The 20428-nt window shown below is 32.2% G+C and overlaps 7 protein-coding genes across 7 annotated transcripts in view; 6 read left to right on the top strand and 1 right to left on the bottom strand.

Moving 5' to 3' along the window:
* The window catches only part of LOC124422887, an 89234-nt gene extending 72527 nt beyond the window's left edge, over positions 1-16707 (bottom strand). The window contains exons 1-2 of the mRNA XM_046959844.1: positions 16660-16707; positions 16429-16572 (exon numbers count right to left, since the gene is read on the bottom strand). The gene's annotated coding sequence lies outside the window, so the exon portion shown is untranslated. The remainder of the gene's footprint in view (positions 1-16428; positions 16573-16659) is intronic.
* LOC124422858 (odorant receptor 13a-like) lies at positions 299-1679 on the top strand. The gene is made up of 5 exons (XM_046959793.1): positions 299-525; positions 592-691; positions 958-1080; positions 1158-1313; positions 1671-1679. The coding sequence occupies exons 1-5, from the start codon at positions 299-301 to the stop codon at positions 1677-1679; spliced, it is 615 nt and encodes a 204-aa protein (XP_046815749.1).
* LOC124422857 lies at positions 4928-7317 on the top strand. Its single transcript, XM_046959792.1, has 5 exons — positions 4928-6247; positions 6311-6468; positions 6689-6713; positions 6849-7031; positions 7151-7317. The coding sequence occupies exons 1-5, from the start codon at positions 5588-5590 to the stop codon at positions 7214-7216; spliced, it is 1092 nt and encodes a 363-aa protein (XP_046815748.1). The 5' UTR covers positions 4928-5587; the 3' UTR covers positions 7217-7317.
* Positions 9525-11530, top strand: LOC124422856 (odorant receptor 13a-like). Its single transcript, XM_046959791.1, has 4 exons — positions 9525-10382; positions 10475-10574; positions 10817-10933; positions 11012-11530. The coding sequence occupies exons 1-4, from the start codon at positions 9955-9957 to the stop codon at positions 11201-11203; spliced, it is 837 nt and encodes a 278-aa protein (XP_046815747.1). The 5' UTR covers positions 9525-9954; the 3' UTR covers positions 11204-11530.
* On the top strand, positions 11659-13798 carry LOC124422855 (odorant receptor 13a-like). Its single transcript, XM_046959790.1, has 7 exons — positions 11659-11818; positions 11985-12269; positions 12358-12808; positions 12889-12988; positions 13093-13215; positions 13416-13571; positions 13739-13798. Exons 1-7 carry the CDS (start codon positions 11659-11661, stop codon positions 13796-13798), a joined length of 1335 nt encoding a protein of 444 aa, XP_046815746.1.
* On the top strand, positions 14457-18763 carry LOC124422895. The gene is made up of 6 exons (XM_046959858.1): positions 14457-15420; positions 16005-16117; positions 16915-17026; positions 17242-17395; positions 17488-17638; positions 18698-18763. The coding sequence occupies exons 2-5, from the start codon at positions 16064-16066 to the stop codon at positions 17633-17635; spliced, it is 468 nt and encodes a 155-aa protein (XP_046815814.1). The 5' UTR covers positions 14457-15420; positions 16005-16063; the 3' UTR covers positions 17636-17638; positions 18698-18763.
* Positions 18764-19020: 257 nt separating this feature from the next.
* Positions 19021-20354, top strand: LOC124422894 (proteasome subunit alpha type-3). Its single transcript, XM_046959857.1, has 4 exons — positions 19021-19162; positions 19255-19337; positions 19433-19824; positions 19917-20354. The coding sequence occupies exons 1-4, from the start codon at positions 19142-19144 to the stop codon at positions 20198-20200; spliced, it is 780 nt and encodes a 259-aa protein (XP_046815813.1). The 5' UTR covers positions 19021-19141; the 3' UTR covers positions 20201-20354.
* Positions 20355-20428: the final 74 nt, after the last annotated feature.

Below are 20428 nucleotides of genomic sequence, written 5' to 3'. Positions count from 1 at the left end.
TCGTTATTAAATACTATTTCACATTTAATCTCAAATTTTACACGCTTATTTTTATCTATCGTTAATCATCGAAGAAATAAAGGGACTTCTCATCGCGATGGAGAAAGACTGGAACGAAGTGACCAGGGAAGAAGATAAAAATAAAATGATGAAATTTGCGAAATTCAGCAGAATTCTATCTACGAAAGTAAACGCATTCTGTTGCTCGCTCATCGCGGTTTACGCTATGACAAGATGTTTATCGATGCGTACCGAGGGCCGTCTTTTATTTTTCCCCTCATATTTTCCATTCGAAACAATGACCAGTCCACTGTTCGAATTCAAGTTCTTCGGTCAAATGATAGGTGCAATTTATTATTCAGTAACGTACACAGCAGTAGATACTTTCTTAGCAATGTTGGTCCTTCACGTTTGTGGACAACTTTCGAGATTACAAAACGATCTTATCGATTTGAATTCAGCTACGAGAAAAGAATTTGGGATGAAGTTAAATTACATCGTGGAAAGGCACAATTATTTGAACAGGTAATTAATCAGAATTCAAAAAGTTCTAATCAGATTTGTAATCAAATAATTTCTTTAAAAAAAAAGATTCGTCGATACGTTAGAGGACCGGTTCAATATAATGCTGCTCTTTCAAATACTTGGTTGCACCTTGCAATTGTGCATGGAATGTTTTCATGGGCTTGTGGTAAAATTATGAAAGAATAAATATATACGATCGTGCATCTATATGTTTATTTATTTATCTTTCTCTGAATTTTTGTGCGGACAATCAACAAATATAAACTTTTTCTAAATATTGCATCTTATCTAGAATTCTATTAAATATAAAAATTATTAATGCATGATTCCCTAATGAGGCACTAATTTCTATCCATTTGCTAAAAAAAAATTCAGAGTACCTGCAATTAATCAATTGTAAAATATACAAATTGTGAAATGTACGAATTACAGTTAATAATGGATGATGGAGAAGAAATGCCGTTACTAGAGATGTTCTTCTTCGCTTTCTACATCTTTTACGTTCTACTTCAATTATATCTTTATTGCTATGTCGGTGAAAAACTTTGGTTCGAGGTAGATGAAAAATTAATGATTAAACAATATCTTTAAAATGAAATTCAAAGTTATTGAATAAAAAGTTGTCCTTTCAGAGTACCGAACTTGCTCGTGCCGCATACGAATGTAAATGGTACAATTTATTACCGGAGGAGGCAAAATCATTGTTATTGATAATCTATCGATCGCGATCACCTTTGCGTCTAACAGCTGGCAAATTCTGTATATTGAATCACGAACTTTACAGCACCGTAAATAATTATCATCGAATAACTAAACAATTTTTGTTTTATATACTTAAGTAATAGTAAATAAATAATCATCGCTAATAAAAAGGAGATACTTATAAGGTGAATTATTTCAGGTTTTGAAGACATCAATGAGTTTCCTGTCTGTTTTGCGTGCAACAATGGCAAAGGACGAATGATACATTCGAAGCTTTTCACAAAATACTATCGCATCTTAGAATCGAATATTTTCAAACAAAAAATATATCGATAATATATAATATCTTATTCCTACTTTCATTCGAGGATTTATTAAATCATAATCCTGACAAATTTTAATAAATGCATTTTTCACGAATTAATACGTCTTTTGGCATATAGGAGCAATAAGATCGATTACTTATTTACATCTTAGCGAAGTAAAAAAAAAAAAAAAGAAAAAAAGAAGAAAAAAAAGTCGACGAATTAGCGATTTTTCTACGTTTGAAATAAGAAGAGCGAAAAAATGAGAGTAAACTTAGAATGATTATGACAAAAGAGCAACGATATATTCTTATTTCAAGTATAGGGATATTTTTTGAATAATAGCTACGTATATAGTATAACGTTTCTGCAAGCGAAAGCTTCCATCCAGAGAATTCTCCTATTTCCTTTCATAACTCCTATTTTTTTTTCCAAATAAAACAAACCAATGCTCGTAATGTACAAAAAATTAACAAATTAATCTACATTTTCAGAAATAAAGAAAATATCCATTAAACGTATCACATGAAATTCATGAGAAATAATGATTTCCACATGTCGGAGAAAGAGAATACACGCGTTGCGCATTGATCTAAAAGATTAAGAAAGAAGAGAGGAGGAGGAGGAGGAGGGATGGGAAGAGGTAATAGACAAAAAAAGAGAGAATAAAAATTGAATAAATTTTAAGGACATCTTTAAGCATAGATTGCACGAATTCAACGATTATATGCGACATATAGTTGGAGATAACATTTTCTTTCTCATCCGTTTCCTTCTTAGTTCTTCCATTTCTATTACACATTTTTCCCCCTCGGACGACATTTTCTTCAGAAAATGTTAATAAATCTTTCAACAGTTTTCAACAGCCGATTCGTTTCAATGCTTTGAACGTGGGCAAGTGCACGCAATACTATTCGACGCATGCATAATTAATAAAGAAGAACCAATGAAGGCATCAATTATGACAATCCGTCGAGCTATAGGGTCATCGAATATTCTAAAGACATAGTTAAGTTATCTCCTTCGATAGGGATTACATTTGTTCTGAAAACGTTACGCTATAAAGATGTTAAAAAAGCATCTCGAAATAAGAAAAAAAAAATTTAATCAAACATCGAGTTATTTGATTCTTCTTTAAAAAAAAAAAAATTGTTGAATAAGTCTATTATTTTAATAATTACTAAAAGCTTCTTCATAAATGTTTTTTTCTTTTTCTTTACTTTTTTTTTTTTTTAGATTTGTCGATAATATCGAAGAATAATTCATTGGCACGTTACTGCTGCAAATCTTTGGCTGTAGGACATAAATTTGGATTACATGTTTTCCAAAACACCAGTGTGGTAAGATTGTAGATAAATCATTAAAAAGATTAGTAATAATCTATGTCTATAATTATATTAAACCTGTCGAGCAAATAATAGAATGATTCTGATTCAAATGTCTTCCTATAGATTCTGTTTGATATACATTTTACTTTTAACCTATTTATATTGTTATATCGGTGAAGAATTCATCTTAAAAATAATTAATCGTCCTCTTTCATATTTTTCTCAAGATGTAAGGAACAATATTAACTTTTTAATAATAATAAAAAGATAAAATATTTTTTTCATATCGATAATTGTCCACCTTACATGTCACTAAATATAAAAATATAAATTCACGCTAATTTAAAGCGACTACTATACCTATCTAAATGAATACTAAACACTCAAATAATTTGTTGAAATAACCTTACTATTATGTCCATTAAAACCTACGAGATCTATCGATACCTTCTTGTCAAGTTTTATCGACTTATACTCTTAAACTATGTATCAGACTACTCCGAGCTGGTAATCCGATGCATTGTTGGTAACACGGAATGTTTCCACAAATCCTAAACCAAAGTAACCGCTAGAGTTGCAATCTAGAAGTAGCGAGTAGCTTTGAAGCTCATACCACAGAGGGATCTATTCGATAGGACGATAAAAACACAAGTAACATTTACTGATCTATCCTGATAAAAGGGATTAATTTTCAAGATTAATTTGAAAAATTAATATATACAATATGGTAGAAAAATGAAGTTTCTATAGAGCAAGCGCTAAATACAAATATACAAGTGCTATAAAGGTAAATCAACTGAGGAGGATCAGTTTCCAATACGAACACCTACACGGATGTTATTTGACGCATGACAAGTAGCTCAACAAATGCACACACACACACACACACACACACAAATACATATTAAGAAAAGATAAGTTAAATAAGATAATGAAATTCTCGTGCTACAGAGAATGGGAATAAACGATGCAACATAAAATAGAAGCTAAGTCATTCGAGTCATAACCATGCATCGGGGGAATGAATATCATCACAAATCGCACGTAAACTTTTCAACGACGTAGGTAACAGTATTAAGCTCTTATACATACATATACTGCAATTTAAACATGTACTGCAGTTTTTCAAAACGTCTATGAGCTACTTGTCGGTATTTTATACATTTACACAATATAAACGTATTATCAAACGTTAAACAAAAGGAAGAATATGATGCAAACAATTCTTTCAATTCGCCAATCTTAGTAAATAATTAGTTATATTTTAACGAGCTGATTATGTTTCTCTAAAATTATCATATTCCTACGTCCCATAAAATAAGTCTTCTTAAGTACTCAATTTCATCGATATTGAAAGGATGTCTTTGTTAAATATTAATCACGCGAGAGACATATTTTATAATAAAATTATATAACAAATCGCTTAAAGTGTCCAACGATAGAGGGATCATTTTAGGACACTTGTCTCTAATATATATCTATGGGTATTAAAAAGTATCGAAAATTTCCTAAAACAGATCCTCAACAACTTACCCTAATTCAGTCGCAATTACCTAAAGTTGAAATATTCAACGAAATTTTCTATGTGTTAAAAATCTAATTTTATGAAGGAACTAAAAAAAAAAAGATATGATCTAAACAGATATTCACGTCCCAACGTACGCTGATTTTCCAGAGCATGCGCCCTATGCATGATTCAAAGAAGATATCACGCGGGAATGCGAAAGAAACGAAGAAAAGAATCAGTTTCCGATAAGACGTTGTCACAAGAACCAACATGACCGTTGGTGAAGGTAGAGACCGATTAAATATTTTTTACTCATTTCATTTCTTAATTAATATTTCCAATTTTTATCTCTATCATTTTCAATTTCTTTTAAGTATCGTTCATTATTATATAAACATAATAAGAATGATGGATACAATAATTGAACGTAATCTTCCGACGACGAATTTCTCCTAAAGAGCATATTGTGAATATAACTTCTTTTTCTCTCTCCCTCCCTCCCTCCCTCCCCTCTCTCTCTCTCTCTCTCTCTCTCTCTCTCTCTCTCTCTCTCTCTTTCTATCTCTCCTCACATTCTTTTCCTGAATTCGATACTGAATCTTGTCAGATTTGAATAATATATCATACTAAACCGTAGTTTCGCATTGCTATTGGTTATGGTCACGCAATCGTGACCAACAAATATGTGATTCACGATAATCCCTATATATATCCAAAATTAACGCACGCTGTATACCTAAAATCAAATGATATTATACTAAAGCGTCCTATGTTAACGAAAGTTTCACAAGTGGAGTACGCTTGCGGATGGAACTTGTACACGATGAAATTTATGGGGATTTGGCCAGAGGAAAGAAGGTTCGATCAAATTTCGAGTTACAAAGTGTTAATAGGAATTAGCTTCATCATCTTATTCTGCATTATACCTCAATACATACTACTCTATTTCGACCGATGTGATTTCGACTTGGTTATGGAAAATCTATCTTTGGACACCATAAATGAAACGATCTCATTCATGAAGATGATATTCTTCTGGTCTAGCGGTGGACGTAAATACATTTCATTTATTTCAATCCCTCTGTAACTTTATATAAATTTAAACTCGATAAAATTTAGATTTCCGTATTTCTTAAATTTCATTTTATTTCATTCGATTAGAAAATTCATTGTTACTACGTATATATGAGATTATTAATTTTTCTAAACTGCAAGCTACGATGATACAATTATACATAATAATAGGAGCAATATCAACTATAATATTTCTTTTAAAAGATGATCAAAAAATAGAGTTACAGAGGGTTAACAATAAAATATATCAGCTGAATATAAAGACAATAGTTACACTTTTTACATGTTTTCTCACACTTCCACGCTTATTTTTATCAAACGTTTCTATCGAAGAAATAAAGGATCTTCTCCGGGCAATGGAGGAAGACTGGAAGGAAGTATCTACGAAGGAAGATGAAAAAAAAATGATGGAATACGCGAAATTTAGTAGGAACCTATCTACGAGAGCAACAGCTGTCTGTTACGCTCTTATCCTTGTTTATACCGTCAAGCGATGTCTATCTATGCGTACCGACGGTCGTCTTTTATTTTTCCCTGCGTATTTTCCAATTGAGACAATGACTAGTCCAATATTTGAATTAAAGTTCATCGGTCAAATGATAGGTGCAACTTATTATACAGTAACGTATACGGCAGTAGATACTTTCTTAGCCATGTTGATCCTTCATGTGTGCGGACAACTTTGGAGGCTACGAAACGATCTGATCAATCTGAATTCCGCTACGAGAGAAGAATTTCAGATCAAATTAAGTTACATCGTAAAAAGGCACGATTATTTAAACAGGTACCTAATGGTCCAGAATCACGTAATAATTTGACAAAATCAAAATAAATGATTATAACATTATCATCAACTATTATAAGTTAATTTCTTCAGATTCATCGATACGATAGAAAATCGATTCAATATAATGCTCCTATTTCAAATACTCGGCTGTACCGTGCAACTCTGTATGGAATGTTTCCAAGGACTTTTGGTAAAATTCAAACAAAAAATCCATAGACTCGTCTGCGCATCGATATATCTGTCTACCATTATCACAGAATTTTTATAGAAATCATTGAAATCTTGTACATTCGCTGCAACTCCACATTACATAATAATAATTTTCAATTATTCATTAACACATCCTTCATTAATACCACGCGAATTTCTCTACATCTATTAAAAAAATTCAAGAAACATTTACAATTAACCAATCGTAAAAATGAACAAGCTTACGAATTTCAGTTAATAGCCGATGAAGGGGAACAGAAGCCCTTAGTAGAGATGTTCTTCTTCGCTTTTTACATCTTTTACGTTCTTCTTCAACTATATCTCTACTGCTACATCGGTGAAAAACTTTGGTCCGAGGTGGACGAAACAATAGTGGTTAAAAAATGCCTTCGAAATGAAATAATATAAAGCTACCGAATAAAAATCTGTCCTTTCAGAGTACCGAACTTGCTTATGCAGCTTACGAATGTGTATGGTATGATTTACTACCGAACGAGGCCAGATCCCTGATATTGATAATACGTCGAGCACGAACACCATTGCGTCTGACAGCAGGCAAATTCTGTATTTTCAATCATGAACTTTACAGCAGCGTAAGTAATTCCTCGAGGCACAATAAAATGAACAACTCATTTTTTACACCTAAATAAATCATAATAACTCGTAACTAATAAAAACCTGATACCTGTACTGTTGAAATTATTTATTGTAGGTTTTGAAGACGTCAATGGGCTATCTATCTGTTTTACGCGCAACAATGATAAATGATGAACAATGACATTTTCAATTTAATTCACAAATAACTATATTATCATAGAATCGAATATATTCTAGCAAAAAAAATCGAGTTCATATAACAATTAGTTTGTAGTTTCTTTCCAAGATTTATTAAATCATGATCCTCTCAAAATTGCTATAACCCTTTTTTTCTATCATCATTCACCGTATGTAAATTTACTTTTATAGAATGAATTTTTTTTTTCATATACTCAAATAATTTGTTGAAATAACCTTACTATTATGTCCATTAAAACCTACGAGATCTATCGATCGTACCTTCTTGTCAAGTTTTATCGACTTATACTCTTAAACTATGTATCAGACTACTCCGAGCTGGTAATCCGATGCATTGTTGGTAACACGGAATGTTTCCACAAATCCTAAACCAAAGTAACCGCTAGAGTTGCAATCTAGAAGTGGCGAGGAGCTTTGAAGCTCATACCACAGAGGGATCTATTCGATAGGACGATAAAAACACAAGTAACATTTACTGATCTATCCTGATAAAAGGGATTAATTTTCAAGATTAATTTGAAAAATTAATATATACAATATGGTAGAAAAATGAAGTTTCTATAGAGCAAGCGCTAAATACAAATATACAAGTGCTATAAAGGTAAATCAACTGAGGAGGATCAGTTTCCAATACGAACACCTACACGGATGTTATTTGACGCATGACAAGTAGCTCAACAAATGCACACACACACACACACACACACACACACAAATACATATTAAGAAAAGATAAGTTAAATAAGATAATGAAATTCTCATGCTACAGAGAATGGGAATAAACGATGCAACATAAAATAGAAGCTAAGTCATTCGAGTCATAACCATGCATCGGGGGAATGAATATCTTCACAAATCGCACGTAAACTTTTCAACGACGTAGGTAACAGTATTAAGCTCTTATACATACATATACTGCAATTTAAATATGTACTGCAGTTTTTCAAAACGTCTATGAGCTACTTGTCGATATTTTATACATTTATACAATATAAACGTATTATCAAACGTTAAACAAAAGGAAGAATATGATGCAAACAATTCTTTCAATTCGCCAATTTTAGTAAATAATTAGTTATATTTTAACGAGTTGATCATGTTTTTCTAAAATTATCAAATTCCTACGTCCCATAAAATAAGTCTTCTTAAGTACTCAATTTCATCGATATTGAAAGGGTGTCTTTGTTAAATATTTTTTATATCGATAAATTAATATACTCTAGTGATAGAGCGATGATGTAGTAACCATGCAAAATTATATAACAAATCGCTTAGAGTGTCCAACGATAGAGGGATCTTTTTAGGACACTTGTCTCTAATATATATCTATGGGTATTAAAAAGTATCAAAAATTTCCTAAAACGGTATAAGATCCTTAATGGCTTATCCTAACCCTGTCGCAATTCCCTAAAGTTGAAGTATTATCGAAATTTTCTATGCGTTAAAAATATAACTTTGTGAATGAACTTAAATCTAGACAGTAATTCACGTCACAGTGTACGCTGATTTTCCAGAGCATGCGCCCCACGTATGTTTCGAAAAAGATGTCACGCGAAATGCGAAAGAAGCGAACAAAAGAATCAGTTCCTGATAGGACGTTGTCACAAGAAAGAACATGACGACCATTAATAGAGGTAGAGACCGATTAAACATTTTTTTCTAACACCATTTCTTAATTAATATTTACAATTGTTATCTCTATCGTTTTTTCAATTTCGTTTAACTATCGTTCACAATTATAGAAACATGATAAACAATGATCGATGCAACGAAATTAAATTGAAGTAATTTTGAAAAAATGAATTTCTTCTAAAGTTCATATAATGAATATAATTTCTATTTCTCTATCACTCTCCCTCCATCTCACTCCTCGAATGGGATCCCAAATTTTCTAAGATTTCTAAGAGATCGTAATATACCATATCGATCCGTATCTTGCGAGCCCGTGATCGTGACCAACGAATATGTGATCCACAACAATTCCTATACAATTCCAAAATTATTGCACACCTAATACATGCAATCTAATTCGAACATACTAACGTGTCCTATGTTAACGAAAGTTTCGCAAGTGGAGTACGCTTGTGGATGGAACTTCTACACGATGAAATTCATGGGTATATGGCCAGAGGAAAGAAAGTTCGATCGAATCTCGAGCTACAAAGTATTAATAGGGATTATCTTCATCCTCTCATTCTGCACTATACCTCAATACATACTACTCTATTATGATCGACGTGATTTCGACTTGGTCATAGAAAATCTATCTTTAGACACCATAAATGGAACGATCTCATTCGTAAAGATGATCTTCTTCTGGTTTAACGGAGGACGTAAATACATTTCATTTATTTCAATCCCTCTATAACTTTATGTAAATTAAAACTCGATAACATTTAGATCTCCGTATTCATTAAGTTTCATTTCATTTTATTCGATCGTACAAATTCATTATTACTAACTCATTGCATGTACGAGATTATTAATTTTTTCAAACTGCAACTTACGATTCCGTATGATACAATTATGCGGAATAGTAAAAGTAACATCAATTACAATAATTTTTGTTAAACGCAACGAAAAAAAGAAAGTTACAGAGGGTTAACGATAACAGCTAGATATATATAGACAATAATTTTACTGTTTATATCTTTTTCTACGTTTCCACGCTTTGTCTTATCAATTGTTTCCATTGAAGCAATAAAAGATCTTCTCCGCGCAATGGAGGAAGATTGGAAGGAAGTATCTACGAAGGAAGATGAAACGAAAATGATGAAATACGCAAAATTTAGCAAGAATCTAGCTATGAGTGCAACCCTTATCTGTTATGCTGTCATCGTTATATATACTATCAAGAGATGCCTATCGATGCGTACCGAGGGTCGTCTTCTATTCTTCCCTGCGTATTTTCCATTTGAGGCAATGACTAGTCCAACATTCGAATTTAAGTTCATCGGTCAAATGATAGGTACAACTTATTATACAGTAATGTATACGTCAGTGGATACTTTCCTAGCCATGTTGATCCTTCACGTGTGTGGACAACTTTCGAGACTACAAAACGTTCTCATCAATTTGAATTCCGCTACGAGACAAGAATTTCAAATCAAATTAAGTTACATCGTTAAGAGGCACGATTATTTGAACAGGTGATTCAATACGTAATAATTTTGCAAAATCAAAATAAATGATCTTAACGATTGCAACATTATCATCAATTGTTATAAGCTAATTTCTTTAGATTCATCGATACGATAGAAGATCGATTCAATTTAATGCTCCTCTTCCAAATACTCGCTTGCACCGTGCAACTCTGTATGGAATGTTTCCAAGGACTTTTGGTAAAATTCAAACAAAAAATCCATAGATTCGTCTGTACATCGATATTATCCCTCTACCATTATCTCTCAATTTTTTTACAAACCGTCGAGATTTTTGTACATTCGTTACAACTCCATATTACATAATAAATAATTATTTATTAACGCATCCTTCATTAATACCATACGAATTTCTCTATATCTATTAAAGATACATTTATAATTAATCAATCGTAAAATATCTACAAGAGTACGAATTTCAGTTAATGGTCAGTGGAAAAATGCAAGTAGTAGAGATTGGATTCTTCGCACTCTACATCTCTTACGTTCTACTTCAATTATATCTCTACTGCTACGTCGGTGAAAAACTTTGGTCCGAGGTGAACGAAACATTGGCGATTAAGAAATATCTTTCGAAATGAAATATAAAGCTATCGATTAAAAATCTATCCTTTCAGAGTACCGAACTTGCTACTGCCGCATACGAATGTAAATGGTACGATTTACTACCGAACGAGGCTAGATGCCTGATATTGATAATCCGTCGAGCACGATCACCTTTGCGTCTGACAGCAGGAAAATTCTTTACTTTAAATCATGAACTTTACAGCAGCGTAAGTAATCCAAATGAGCCACTAAAAAATGAATAATTTCTTTTTATGACGAAATAAATTACAAATCGTAGTTAATAAAAATGAGATACCTGTACGTTGAAATTGTTATTACAGGTTTTGAAGACGTCAATGGGCTATCTATCTGTTTTGCGTGCAACAATAATGAAAGATGAATGATAGATTCAATTTAATTTAGACATTATTATATTATCATAGAATCGAATATATTCGAACAAAAAATATCGAAATCATATGGCATTTTGTTCGTAGTTCCTTTCAAGGATTAATTAAATCATAATCCTGTCAAATTTTCTGTATCTTTCTTCTTCTATCAACACTCTCTCTCTCTCTCTCTCTCTCTCTCTCTCTCTCTGTATCAACTTATTTTTATAGAATTTTTTTTTTCCCTCTGGATTAATATACTTTTTGGATATACGAGGACAATACTCGACGTCTACGAGAGCACTAGTCCGTGGTCAAACATTTCCGACATGAATTTAATAAATAATAAATATGGTATTACCCTAGCTTTTGTTAGAGCATGCGCTATGAAAGTTACCGAACTTATGCTTCACGAAATAAGAAAGGAACCGCCCGGAAACAGTCCTTGGTACGTTCTTGTCGCAAAAGCCTACATGGATAAAAGTCGAGGTAGCAAATTCCTTTGGAAATTTTAGGCGTGTTTATATCGATATCAAAAGTAAAAGATTAAAAAAGAAAAAAAAATATATTTTCGACTATCATCAAAGATATTCTAATCCGATCGATTTGTCTAAAATTAAATAAATATACATAAGATCAATTAATTAATTAACAGTGGATGATAAAAAAAGTTCACACGTCCATTACGCTTGTGGCTGGAACATCTACAGCATGAGATTCATGGGGCTTTGGCCGGATGAGAAGTTGATCAGCCCATCGGAGAACATAAAAGTTTTCTCCGCGATATTTTTCATGTTTTTTTTCGTAAGCTTACCGCAAACGATAAATCTTTTCTTCATATGGGGTGACTTCGATCTGGTCGTAGAAAATCTGTCTATGGATAACATGACCATTTCTATTGCTATTCTGAAGACTATCGCTTTTTGGTTTAATGGAAAATGTAAAGTAAATGTTCTAAAATCGTTTAAACATTGTCATACATAACAACGAAACTAGTTCTAAATACGAATTATTTTATTCTGTCAAAGCCCTGAAAGGACTGTTAAACTTCATGGAGAAGGATCGCAAGGAAGCTACGAAAGAAGATGACGTTAAAAGGATGATGATCGTAGCTGAAATCTCAAGAAAAATAACCATAACGGCCAACATAATGTGTAACAGCCTCGTCGTTTTTTACGCCATAATGCATTTGGCAACAAATTATGCAAGCGCCCGTGGACTCTTCTTCCCAGCCTATTTTCCATGGGAAACGAAACCCAGTCCAAATTACGAATTAATCTTTTTCGGACAATTAATGGGTTCCTTTTATGCTTGCGCTACTTATTCCGTGGTCGACACATTCGTCGCTACTCTGGTGTTACACGTTTGCGGACAATTGGCTAATCTTAGGCACGAGCTAATTAATTTGCGAAGCGAAACGAATAATGAATTTCAGGCAAAGTTAGGACGCATCGTCAAGAAACACGAATACCTTAACGGGTGAGCTGAAACTGAATTGATAATATTTCTATGATAACGATCGTTACCGATCTACGTAATTGAATTTTCTTTTATCCAAGATTCACAGAAACGATTGAAAATTGCTTCAACATTATGTTACTGATTCAGATGTTAGGATGTACCATAACACTCTGCTTGGAAAGCTTTCAAACGCTCGAAGTAAATAAAAATTATTACACACACATATATACATATATATGCGTGTATATAATAAAATATATAACAAAAACTTGTCTATTTATTTTTCTTTTCAACTCTCGTAGTCTCTAACAGGTGAAAAGGATAAATTCTTTCTATTGGAACTCGGATGCGCAGCATTCTACGTCTGTTATATCCTAATTCAACTTTATCTCTATTGTTACGTGGGCGAGAGACTTCTTTCAGAGGTAAATTTGAATCTAAAATCGTTGTACTTAACGATCTCGTCTTTACTACCGATATAATATTTCACATCAATGAACTTTTACTACTTTTTTTTATCTCAAAATAAGAAATAATCTATATGCGAATGATACATCGATAGAATTTATTTTGTAATATGTTAATAGATTCAGTTTATTAATAGTCCTGAAACGTTGCATTTTAGAGTACAGAAATGGCGACCGCTGCCTACGAATGCGAATGGTACAATTTGTCACCGAACGAAGCAAAATGTCTCATACTGATCATGCGCCGCGCGAGATCGCCCTTGCGCATTACAGCTGGAAAATTTTGTTCCTTCAATCACGAGCTTTTCAGCGAAGTAAGAAAAAGAAAAAAATCTCGACGGCTTGCCGATCTTATCATATTTCAAATAAATCCATTCTAAATGTATCGTTTCGATTACTTAATTAAATCCGTTATATATCTCGACAAAAAAAAAAAAAAAAAAAAAAAAAAAAAAGAATCATTGTAAAACGTATGCTTCAGGTCGTTAGAACATCAATGGGTTATTTATCGGTTCTCTACGCAGTGAAGACCGAAGAATAAAAATAAACATACAATGTCTGTAAACATAATATTATTATAATTATTGTAAAGTCTAGTAATATTGTTCGAATAATAACTAGATAAACAAAATAAAATCGATATGTATTTCTGAAAATAAAATACTTCATCCTGATACTTGTCATTTTTTCTCCCAAAAAACCATAATTCATACTTTCTCGCTAAATATATATTAAAGAAAGAAAAAGTAAATCTAATGCTACTTTTTTTTGAAAAAAAAATTTGAGAAATTTAATCCACATCTCATTGTTAGAATATCAAGGTCGATATAAAAAGAATATCTATAAACCGTATCATATAAAATTCGATCGATGTACCACGTCAGAGAAATAAAATGCGCGCGTTGCTTCTAGAAGATATCGAAAGAGAGAAGAGGGGAAAGGTGAGGTGAGGCGAGATGAAAGGGGGGCAGTGGGGGGGGGGGGGAGAAAGAGAGAATGCAGTAAATATTAAAGAGATCTTCGAAAGCGCAGGTTGCACGAGAGTCCATCGAATATGCAACATAAAGTTGAAGATAACATTTTTGTTCCCACCGTCCCTCCCAACCCCCTCACCCCCTCTCCTTCCTTTGCATTCCCATTTCTTCGACACTTTTTTTCCTCAGGCTACATTTTTCTCCGAACCTTGAATACATCTTTTAACAGCTTGAACTCCGATCAATTGTCATAATGCGTAAGTGCACGCAATACTACTCGATACATGCATGATTAATAAATAAGAACCTATGAAGCTATCAATTACGACAATCCGTCATGCTATAGAATCATCGAATATTCTAAAGACGTAGTTACGGCATCTCCTTCGATAGGACTCGAAAATGCGCGCGCAATAAAAATTATCCTACTTGCCTTCTCTAAGTTTCTTACCCCCTCCTCCTTATGTAGTTGTCGTACGCTGACGGTGAATTTTAATTCGCAAAAAAGGTAAAAAAAAAAGAAAAAAAAGAAGAACTTTTCTCCTTCGTCTATTAATAATTTATCGTTGTGAGAAACTAACACGCCGCGAAGTATTTTCGCGTCTGCGCGGACGAAGCTTTTTTTCTCTCTCTTTTTTTTTTTTTTCTTTTTGTCTTTTCCTTTTTTTCTTTTCTTCCTGTTCCTTTGCGTAGGGATACAACCACGAGGAGGAGACATACATATCCTCTTTTCTTTCAAGTATTCACGCGAGTTTTTCCAGACAATCGTCGCGATTCAACTTTTGTCTTGTTATGTGTTGTTGTTTTTCTTCTTCTTCTTCTTCTTCTTCTTTTCTTTTCTTTTCTTTTCTTTTCTTTTTTAAGCGCGACAATACCAATTTTTCTATCAATTACTCTCTTTTTTTCTCCCTGTTCTTTTCGCAGCATTAAATAAAAACTTTGTTCATCACCTTTATCATTTTTCGCTTCCTAACAAAAAAGTTGATTTCACGAGTTCGACAGAAAAAAAAAAAAAAAATAAAATAAAATAAAATAAAAATAAGAAGAAGAAGAAAAAGAAGAAGAGAAAGAAGAAAGGCTCTCCTTGCATCATCAAGTGACAACGAACGCTTCTATATGGTAAAAGTTTTCACTCGTTCAAGCTTTCACCATTTATTTCCGTCAACTTTAAAAGAAGAAAGTTTCTAAGGTAAGGACATAATTATGAACGAAAGGCGAACACGAGACAACTAATAAGCATTATTAACGACAAATTGTCGTCGTGTCGTATCATCGTCACAATAGAGAAAAGAAACGTACTTTGACGATCCCTTCCTTTCTCTCTCTCTCACTCTCAAAGTACATACATACATGCACGAAGGTAAAATGCACATATCACGATTCAACGAGAAAGCATCAACACGATTCTATATAAAAATGATGCCGCATATTGTCACCAATGTCATTTTGCTTTAAACTATACTAGACGACAGAACAACTTATCTATTTTATCTTAAAATATTTTATTCTTTAAATATGAGTTTCGATCGTTCTAATCTTTTTATTCTACCAATTAATTTATCCTTCTTCTAATTAATAATTCTTTCAATCCTTAATCAATTATATATATATATATATATATATATATATATATGTTTTAGATTTTTTTGTTTAACACCTTATATATATATATATACATTTTACTTAAAAATAAAAGTTTTATAATACGAAATATGTTGTTCGTCGATAAAAGAACGTTTGTTATAATCTTTTTATTGATTTACTCGGTAATAGCACGAAATACGGAAAGTCAAGATTTTCGTAAAGAAATCAATAATAAAAAGGATGGTTCGATGTTAGCTGAGATCGCAAAGGAATTCATGCAACGATCGACTACTACCAGTCAGGTGAGTAAACGTTATATATTAATATATTAATTTTTATTCTAACATCTCTGGAGAATGATGTATACGATAGATACGGTCCTGTTTAAAATTAAAATTGAAAAAAAAAATGATAATGATAATAAGCCGTTAAGTCGATTTAAGTTATTTTTAATATACATATATATATATATATATATATGTATGTAGCGTTCATTATTCCGATAGAATTGTTTTCACTATACGGCTCATTTTATCGTTAATCTCACACTTATGCGAAAAAAAAACTCGAATGTACTACGTGCACGAGAATAGTTTATTCATGTATTACTTACCTGTAACGTAACGAATTCAAAATTGCATAGTAATTTAACATTTTTCAAGATGTCCGTCGTCCCTTCGACGTTACTTTTTTCTTTCAACGTCTCTTCCTCACGAAGTTGTAATTCCATGAACGATCACTTTACTTTCAATAACACCTAAGAAAAATAGTTACTCTATATGATCAAACGAATTTTGGCAGAAAAATCAAAACCAATTTATGTATAAATGAATCCATATCTTACCGACACGCAAAAAACGCTACGAGCATTCGTCCGCCATGATTGCTTAAACTGTGAAACAAAAGCCTATCGTATTTCAAATCATACATATACGAAAAATAAAATAAAAAGAAAAAAGATCGTAGCGCCATCCAACGAGCATTATTGTTATCGTTAAAAATTCCTACCTTATTCTATTTGATTCCTTATCGAAATAAAAAAGAATGTTACTTTACCGATGGAAAAACAATTAAAATCTATCTGTCTCACTTTATATAGGTACTGAATCTGAATTTATCTAATCTACTGCTACTTCTCGTATTAAAAGCTGTAGTTTTTGGTGCTGGATATATTGGAAATCATGGTTATAAAGGACGCGATTTGAACGAAGGTTCGTACGTCCATGATAATTATCGTATATAAAAATTCTACGTACGATATTTCATCTGAAATAATTTTCATTCTATAAATATATATATCTGTATAATGTTTATCGTATAATCAAAATATAATCAATTGTTATTGATATTTCAATACAAATATTAAAAATTTTTCATTCTAAATTGAAATCTTGAAATTTTAATTGTATATTTTCTTGTGCCGTAGAAAATATAATATCCGAAGGAGAAGTCGCTTTGGCACTGGGATATTTGATCGGTGATACGTGCCTGTATAGAGCAGCTTGCGAAGAACCACATATTGCTAAAGAATATTTAGGTGCTGCTGAAATGCTTTTAAATACGATGAAATTAATGCCACAGTACGTATTAAATATATTAATATCAAATAACGAGCTGTTAATTTGCTAAGAAAAATAATACATTTGTTTTTTTCTTTGTTTATATATCATAGGACCGTATCCGTCGAACGTAAATACGAAAAGACTATAAGCGAACTTCGAAAAGCTATCGAGTACGGATTTACAAGCAGATGTCCACCAGAATATAATTGTAAAAAGGAAAATATCAAAGCATTCTTAACGACGGAGAAGAAGAAATAAAACGTAAGATTTATATTCGAAGCTTTCAACTTTTTATTTTAACGTAGAAAATATTTTGAATGTTTATTGAAGGCACGCAAAAAAAAAAAAAAAAAAAAAAAAGAAAGAAAAAGGAAAAAGAAACGTTTGCTTTTTTCCTCTCTATGTTATGATTGATATAATTATAATTGACTTGCGAACGTTCTATTCACACGAATTAAAATGTAACATATAGATTACGAATTTAAAGGTGGGTTATATTGCGTATTATTTGCGTATTTCCTAACCTATGTAAATTTCGATGATGCGAAGGATGATCTAATGCTCGTCGACAAATTCTCTTTCTATACTCATGTAATTTACTTTTTTCTTTTTTTTTTTTTTTTTACACATATAAGAAAACTTTTTTTACATATATAAAAAAAGCTATGAAAATTGCGCCATAGTACCGAGTACCATAGCTCTATACACGTTCCCATTATTATATTATCCATACAAAATATACATACGCATCTAACGCGTATGTATAAAAAAAAAGAAAAAAAGAAAAAAAAAAAAAACGTGAGATCTACTAAAGTTGCGATAAGTATGGAAAAAAAAGAGAAAAAAGTGAAATGAACTTTTCTAGAATATAAATATAAATTTCTATGAGAGAAAAAAAAAGTGGCATAAAGTTGTAAAATGAAAGAAAAATATTAAAGTACGCAGCCGATTGTCGTTTACAAAAATTAAAGACAACGAAAGTGATATCAATCTCATGTCGTAGAGATTGCTGCGTACGAAGATCTGATTAAAAAGAAAATATTAAAAATTTCAAGACTCGACAGGTGTATACGTATATACGTATGTATGTATGTACGAACGTTTAAACGAGAACCTTCCTCGACGAGGTACAACAACGTAATGAACTAACATCGAGTTATACGCTCGAGGTTAAACGCTTCGATCGATCTGTTGTTTTGTTTACCTTTATCAATCCCCAAGAGAATTCCTATATTACGTCGAATGTTTGTATTTTACCTCTGTATTTAAACCATTTCGATCTTGATCTCTCTTCGAATGTTAAAATAAAAACATTTACAGCGCCTAAAATACGAAGAAGCGTAATAAAAGCTGCCTTTTCATTGGCTGATACTTTTGATAGTCGAGAACATGCATATTCGATATTTATAATGTTACGTTGGTAAATAATAAATTTTATTTATAATTTAATCGAATATGACATTAATATACAATGCATAATTAAGAAAATAATTAAGACCATTATATTTTAGTTATTAATTTATATACACACACACACTCTCTCTCTCTCTCTCTCTCTCTACTTTCTCTATTTTCTCTTTCTCTTGCATGCAAAGATCGAAAGTTGCAGAAATAAACGGCAGAGGTCACGTAAGTTCCACTCTTGTCCTCTCGTGGCGCTGACGAATCAGTTTTGATATTTCGTCCATTCACGCATTTTCTAGCGGGTAAATAATTTTTCATCATTCCCGAAGAAACAGTAATCTTTCTGAAATTCGGTGAGACATGAGTTCCATCGGTACCGGGGTAAATATATAATCATCATGGATTTTATAATTTTACAATATTCTATTGGCATATCGAAGATAAGCGTAACGCATAACCTCTAACAATTTCAGTATGACCTGTCCGCATCTCAATTTTCACCGGACGGACGCGTTTTTCAAGTGGAATACGCACAAAAAGCTGTTGAAAATGGAGGGTAATATTTTACTGAATGATCTATGATAAATAAAAAAATTGATATGTAATATAGAAACTATGATTATCGATTTATCATTTATCTGTCATTTACAGGACTGTCATTGGTTTAAGAGGGAAAGATGGTGTAGTATTTGCCATAGAAAAACTTATTACTTCTAAACTTTACGAACCTGGTGCAAACAAAAGAATATTCAACATAGATCAACATATTGGCATGGTAGTATCTGGACTTATATCCGATGCAAGACAAATAGCAGAAACTGCAAGATCGGAGGCTGCTAGTTATCGTTCTCAATATGGAATAGGCATTCCTTTGAAATATCTAAATGAACGCGTTTCTATGTATATGCACGCTTATACATTGTATTCGGCTGTAAGGCCGTATGGTTGCTCGGTAATTCTTGGAGCTCACGAAGTAGATGGTCCAACTATGTATATGATAGATCCTTCTGGTGTGTCTTATGGTTATTACGGTTGTGCAGTAGGTGAGTATAACGTTTAATCTATTACGTATGAAATCGAATATAGGCATTGTTAATAGATTCTTCTTCTCTTTGTTGTGTCTTTTATTAATTAGGTAAAGCAAAACAAACTGCAAAGACAGAAATTGAGAAATTAGAATTGTCCGATATGACTTGTAAAGATTTAGTGGAAGAAGCAGCACGTATAATTTATTTAGTACACGACGAATTGAAAGATAAACAATTCGAATTAGAGATGAGTTGGGTAGGCGCGCATACTAATGGAAAACACGAACGTGTACCAACAAAAATAAAGGAAGACGCAGAGAAGAATGCACGAAAGGCAATGGAAGAAAATTCGGACAGTGATGTTGAAGATGAATACATTGAAAAAAAATAATAGCACTCTCTCTCTCTCTCTATATATATATATATATATATATATTTTATATTGTAAGTCATAATTTAAACTTGTAAGTACAAGCTCGATTAAAAAAAAGTCATCATTGTTAATGAGAGAGCCGAATAAAAACACCGCCCTCTTTCTAAATTCATATTACGTTTTATTTACAATTTTACATAAACCTTTATCTGGATGTTAAATTCATATATCGTACTATATTTTTAA

Source organism: Vespa crabro, chromosome 3, assembly GCF_910589235.1.
Source record: "Vespa crabro chromosome 3, iyVesCrab1.2, whole genome shotgun sequence".
Classification (NCBI taxonomy): Eukaryota; Metazoa; Arthropoda; class Insecta; order Hymenoptera; family Vespidae; genus Vespa; species Vespa crabro.
Note: the sequence above shows the minus strand (reverse complement) of the source record. Positions and strands in the feature narration are given on the sequence as shown.

Coding starts and splice junctions, on each gene's coding strand:
- LOC124422858 (XM_046959793.1), top strand. CDS start 299: ATGACCAGTCCACTGTTCGAATTCAAGTTCTTCGGTCAAATGATAGGT. Junction 526..591: donor AGGCACAATTATTTGAACAG/GTAATTAATCAG, acceptor TTAAAAAAAAAG/ATTCGTCGATACGTTAGAGG. Junction 1,081..1,157: donor GTGAAAAACTTTGGTTCGAG/GTAGATGAAAAA, acceptor TTGTCCTTTCAG/AGTACCGAACTTGCTCGTGC.
- LOC124422857 (XM_046959792.1), top strand. CDS start 5,588: ATGATACAATTATACATAATAATAGGAGCAATATCAACTATAATATTT. Junction 6,469..6,688: donor GTCTGCGCATCGATATATCT/GTCTACCATTAT, acceptor TAGCCGATGAAG/GGGAACAGAAGCCCTTAGTA. Junction 7,032..7,150: donor ATCATGAACTTTACAGCAGC/GTAAGTAATTCC, acceptor TATTTATTGTAG/GTTTTGAAGACGTCAATGGG.
- LOC124422856 (XM_046959791.1), top strand. CDS start 9,955: ATGGAGGAAGATTGGAAGGAAGTATCTACGAAGGAAGATGAAACGAAA. Junction 10,383..10,474: donor AGGCACGATTATTTGAACAG/GTGATTCAATAC, acceptor TAATTTCTTTAG/ATTCATCGATACGATAGAAG. Junction 10,575..10,816: donor AATGTTTCCAAGGACTTTTG/GTAAAATTCAAA, acceptor TACGAATTTCAG/TTAATGGTCAGTGGAAAAAT.
- LOC124422855 (XM_046959790.1), top strand. CDS start 11,659: ATGAATTTAATAAATAATAAATATGGTATTACCCTAGCTTTTGTTAGA. Junction 12,809..12,888: donor AAACACGAATACCTTAACGG/GTGAGCTGAAAC, acceptor CTTTTATCCAAG/ATTCACAGAAACGATTGAAA. Junction 13,572..13,738: donor ATCACGAGCTTTTCAGCGAA/GTAAGAAAAAGA, acceptor CGTATGCTTCAG/GTCGTTAGAACATCAATGGG.
- LOC124422895 (XM_046959858.1), top strand. CDS start 16,064: ATGTTAGCTGAGATCGCAAAGGAATTCATGCAACGATCGACTACTACC. Junction 17,027..17,241: donor AGGACGCGATTTGAACGAAG/GTTCGTACGTCC, acceptor CTTGTGCCGTAG/AAAATATAATATCCGAAGGA. Junction 17,396..17,487: donor ACGATGAAATTAATGCCACA/GTACGTATTAAA, acceptor TATATATCATAG/GACCGTATCCGTCGAACGTA.
- LOC124422894 (XM_046959857.1), top strand. CDS start 19,142: ATGAGTTCCATCGGTACCGGG. Junction 19,163..19,254: donor TGAGTTCCATCGGTACCGGG/GTAAATATATAA, acceptor TAACAATTTCAG/TATGACCTGTCCGCATCTCA. Junction 19,338..19,432: donor AAAGCTGTTGAAAATGGAGG/GTAATATTTTAC, acceptor TGTCATTTACAG/GACTGTCATTGGTTTAAGAG.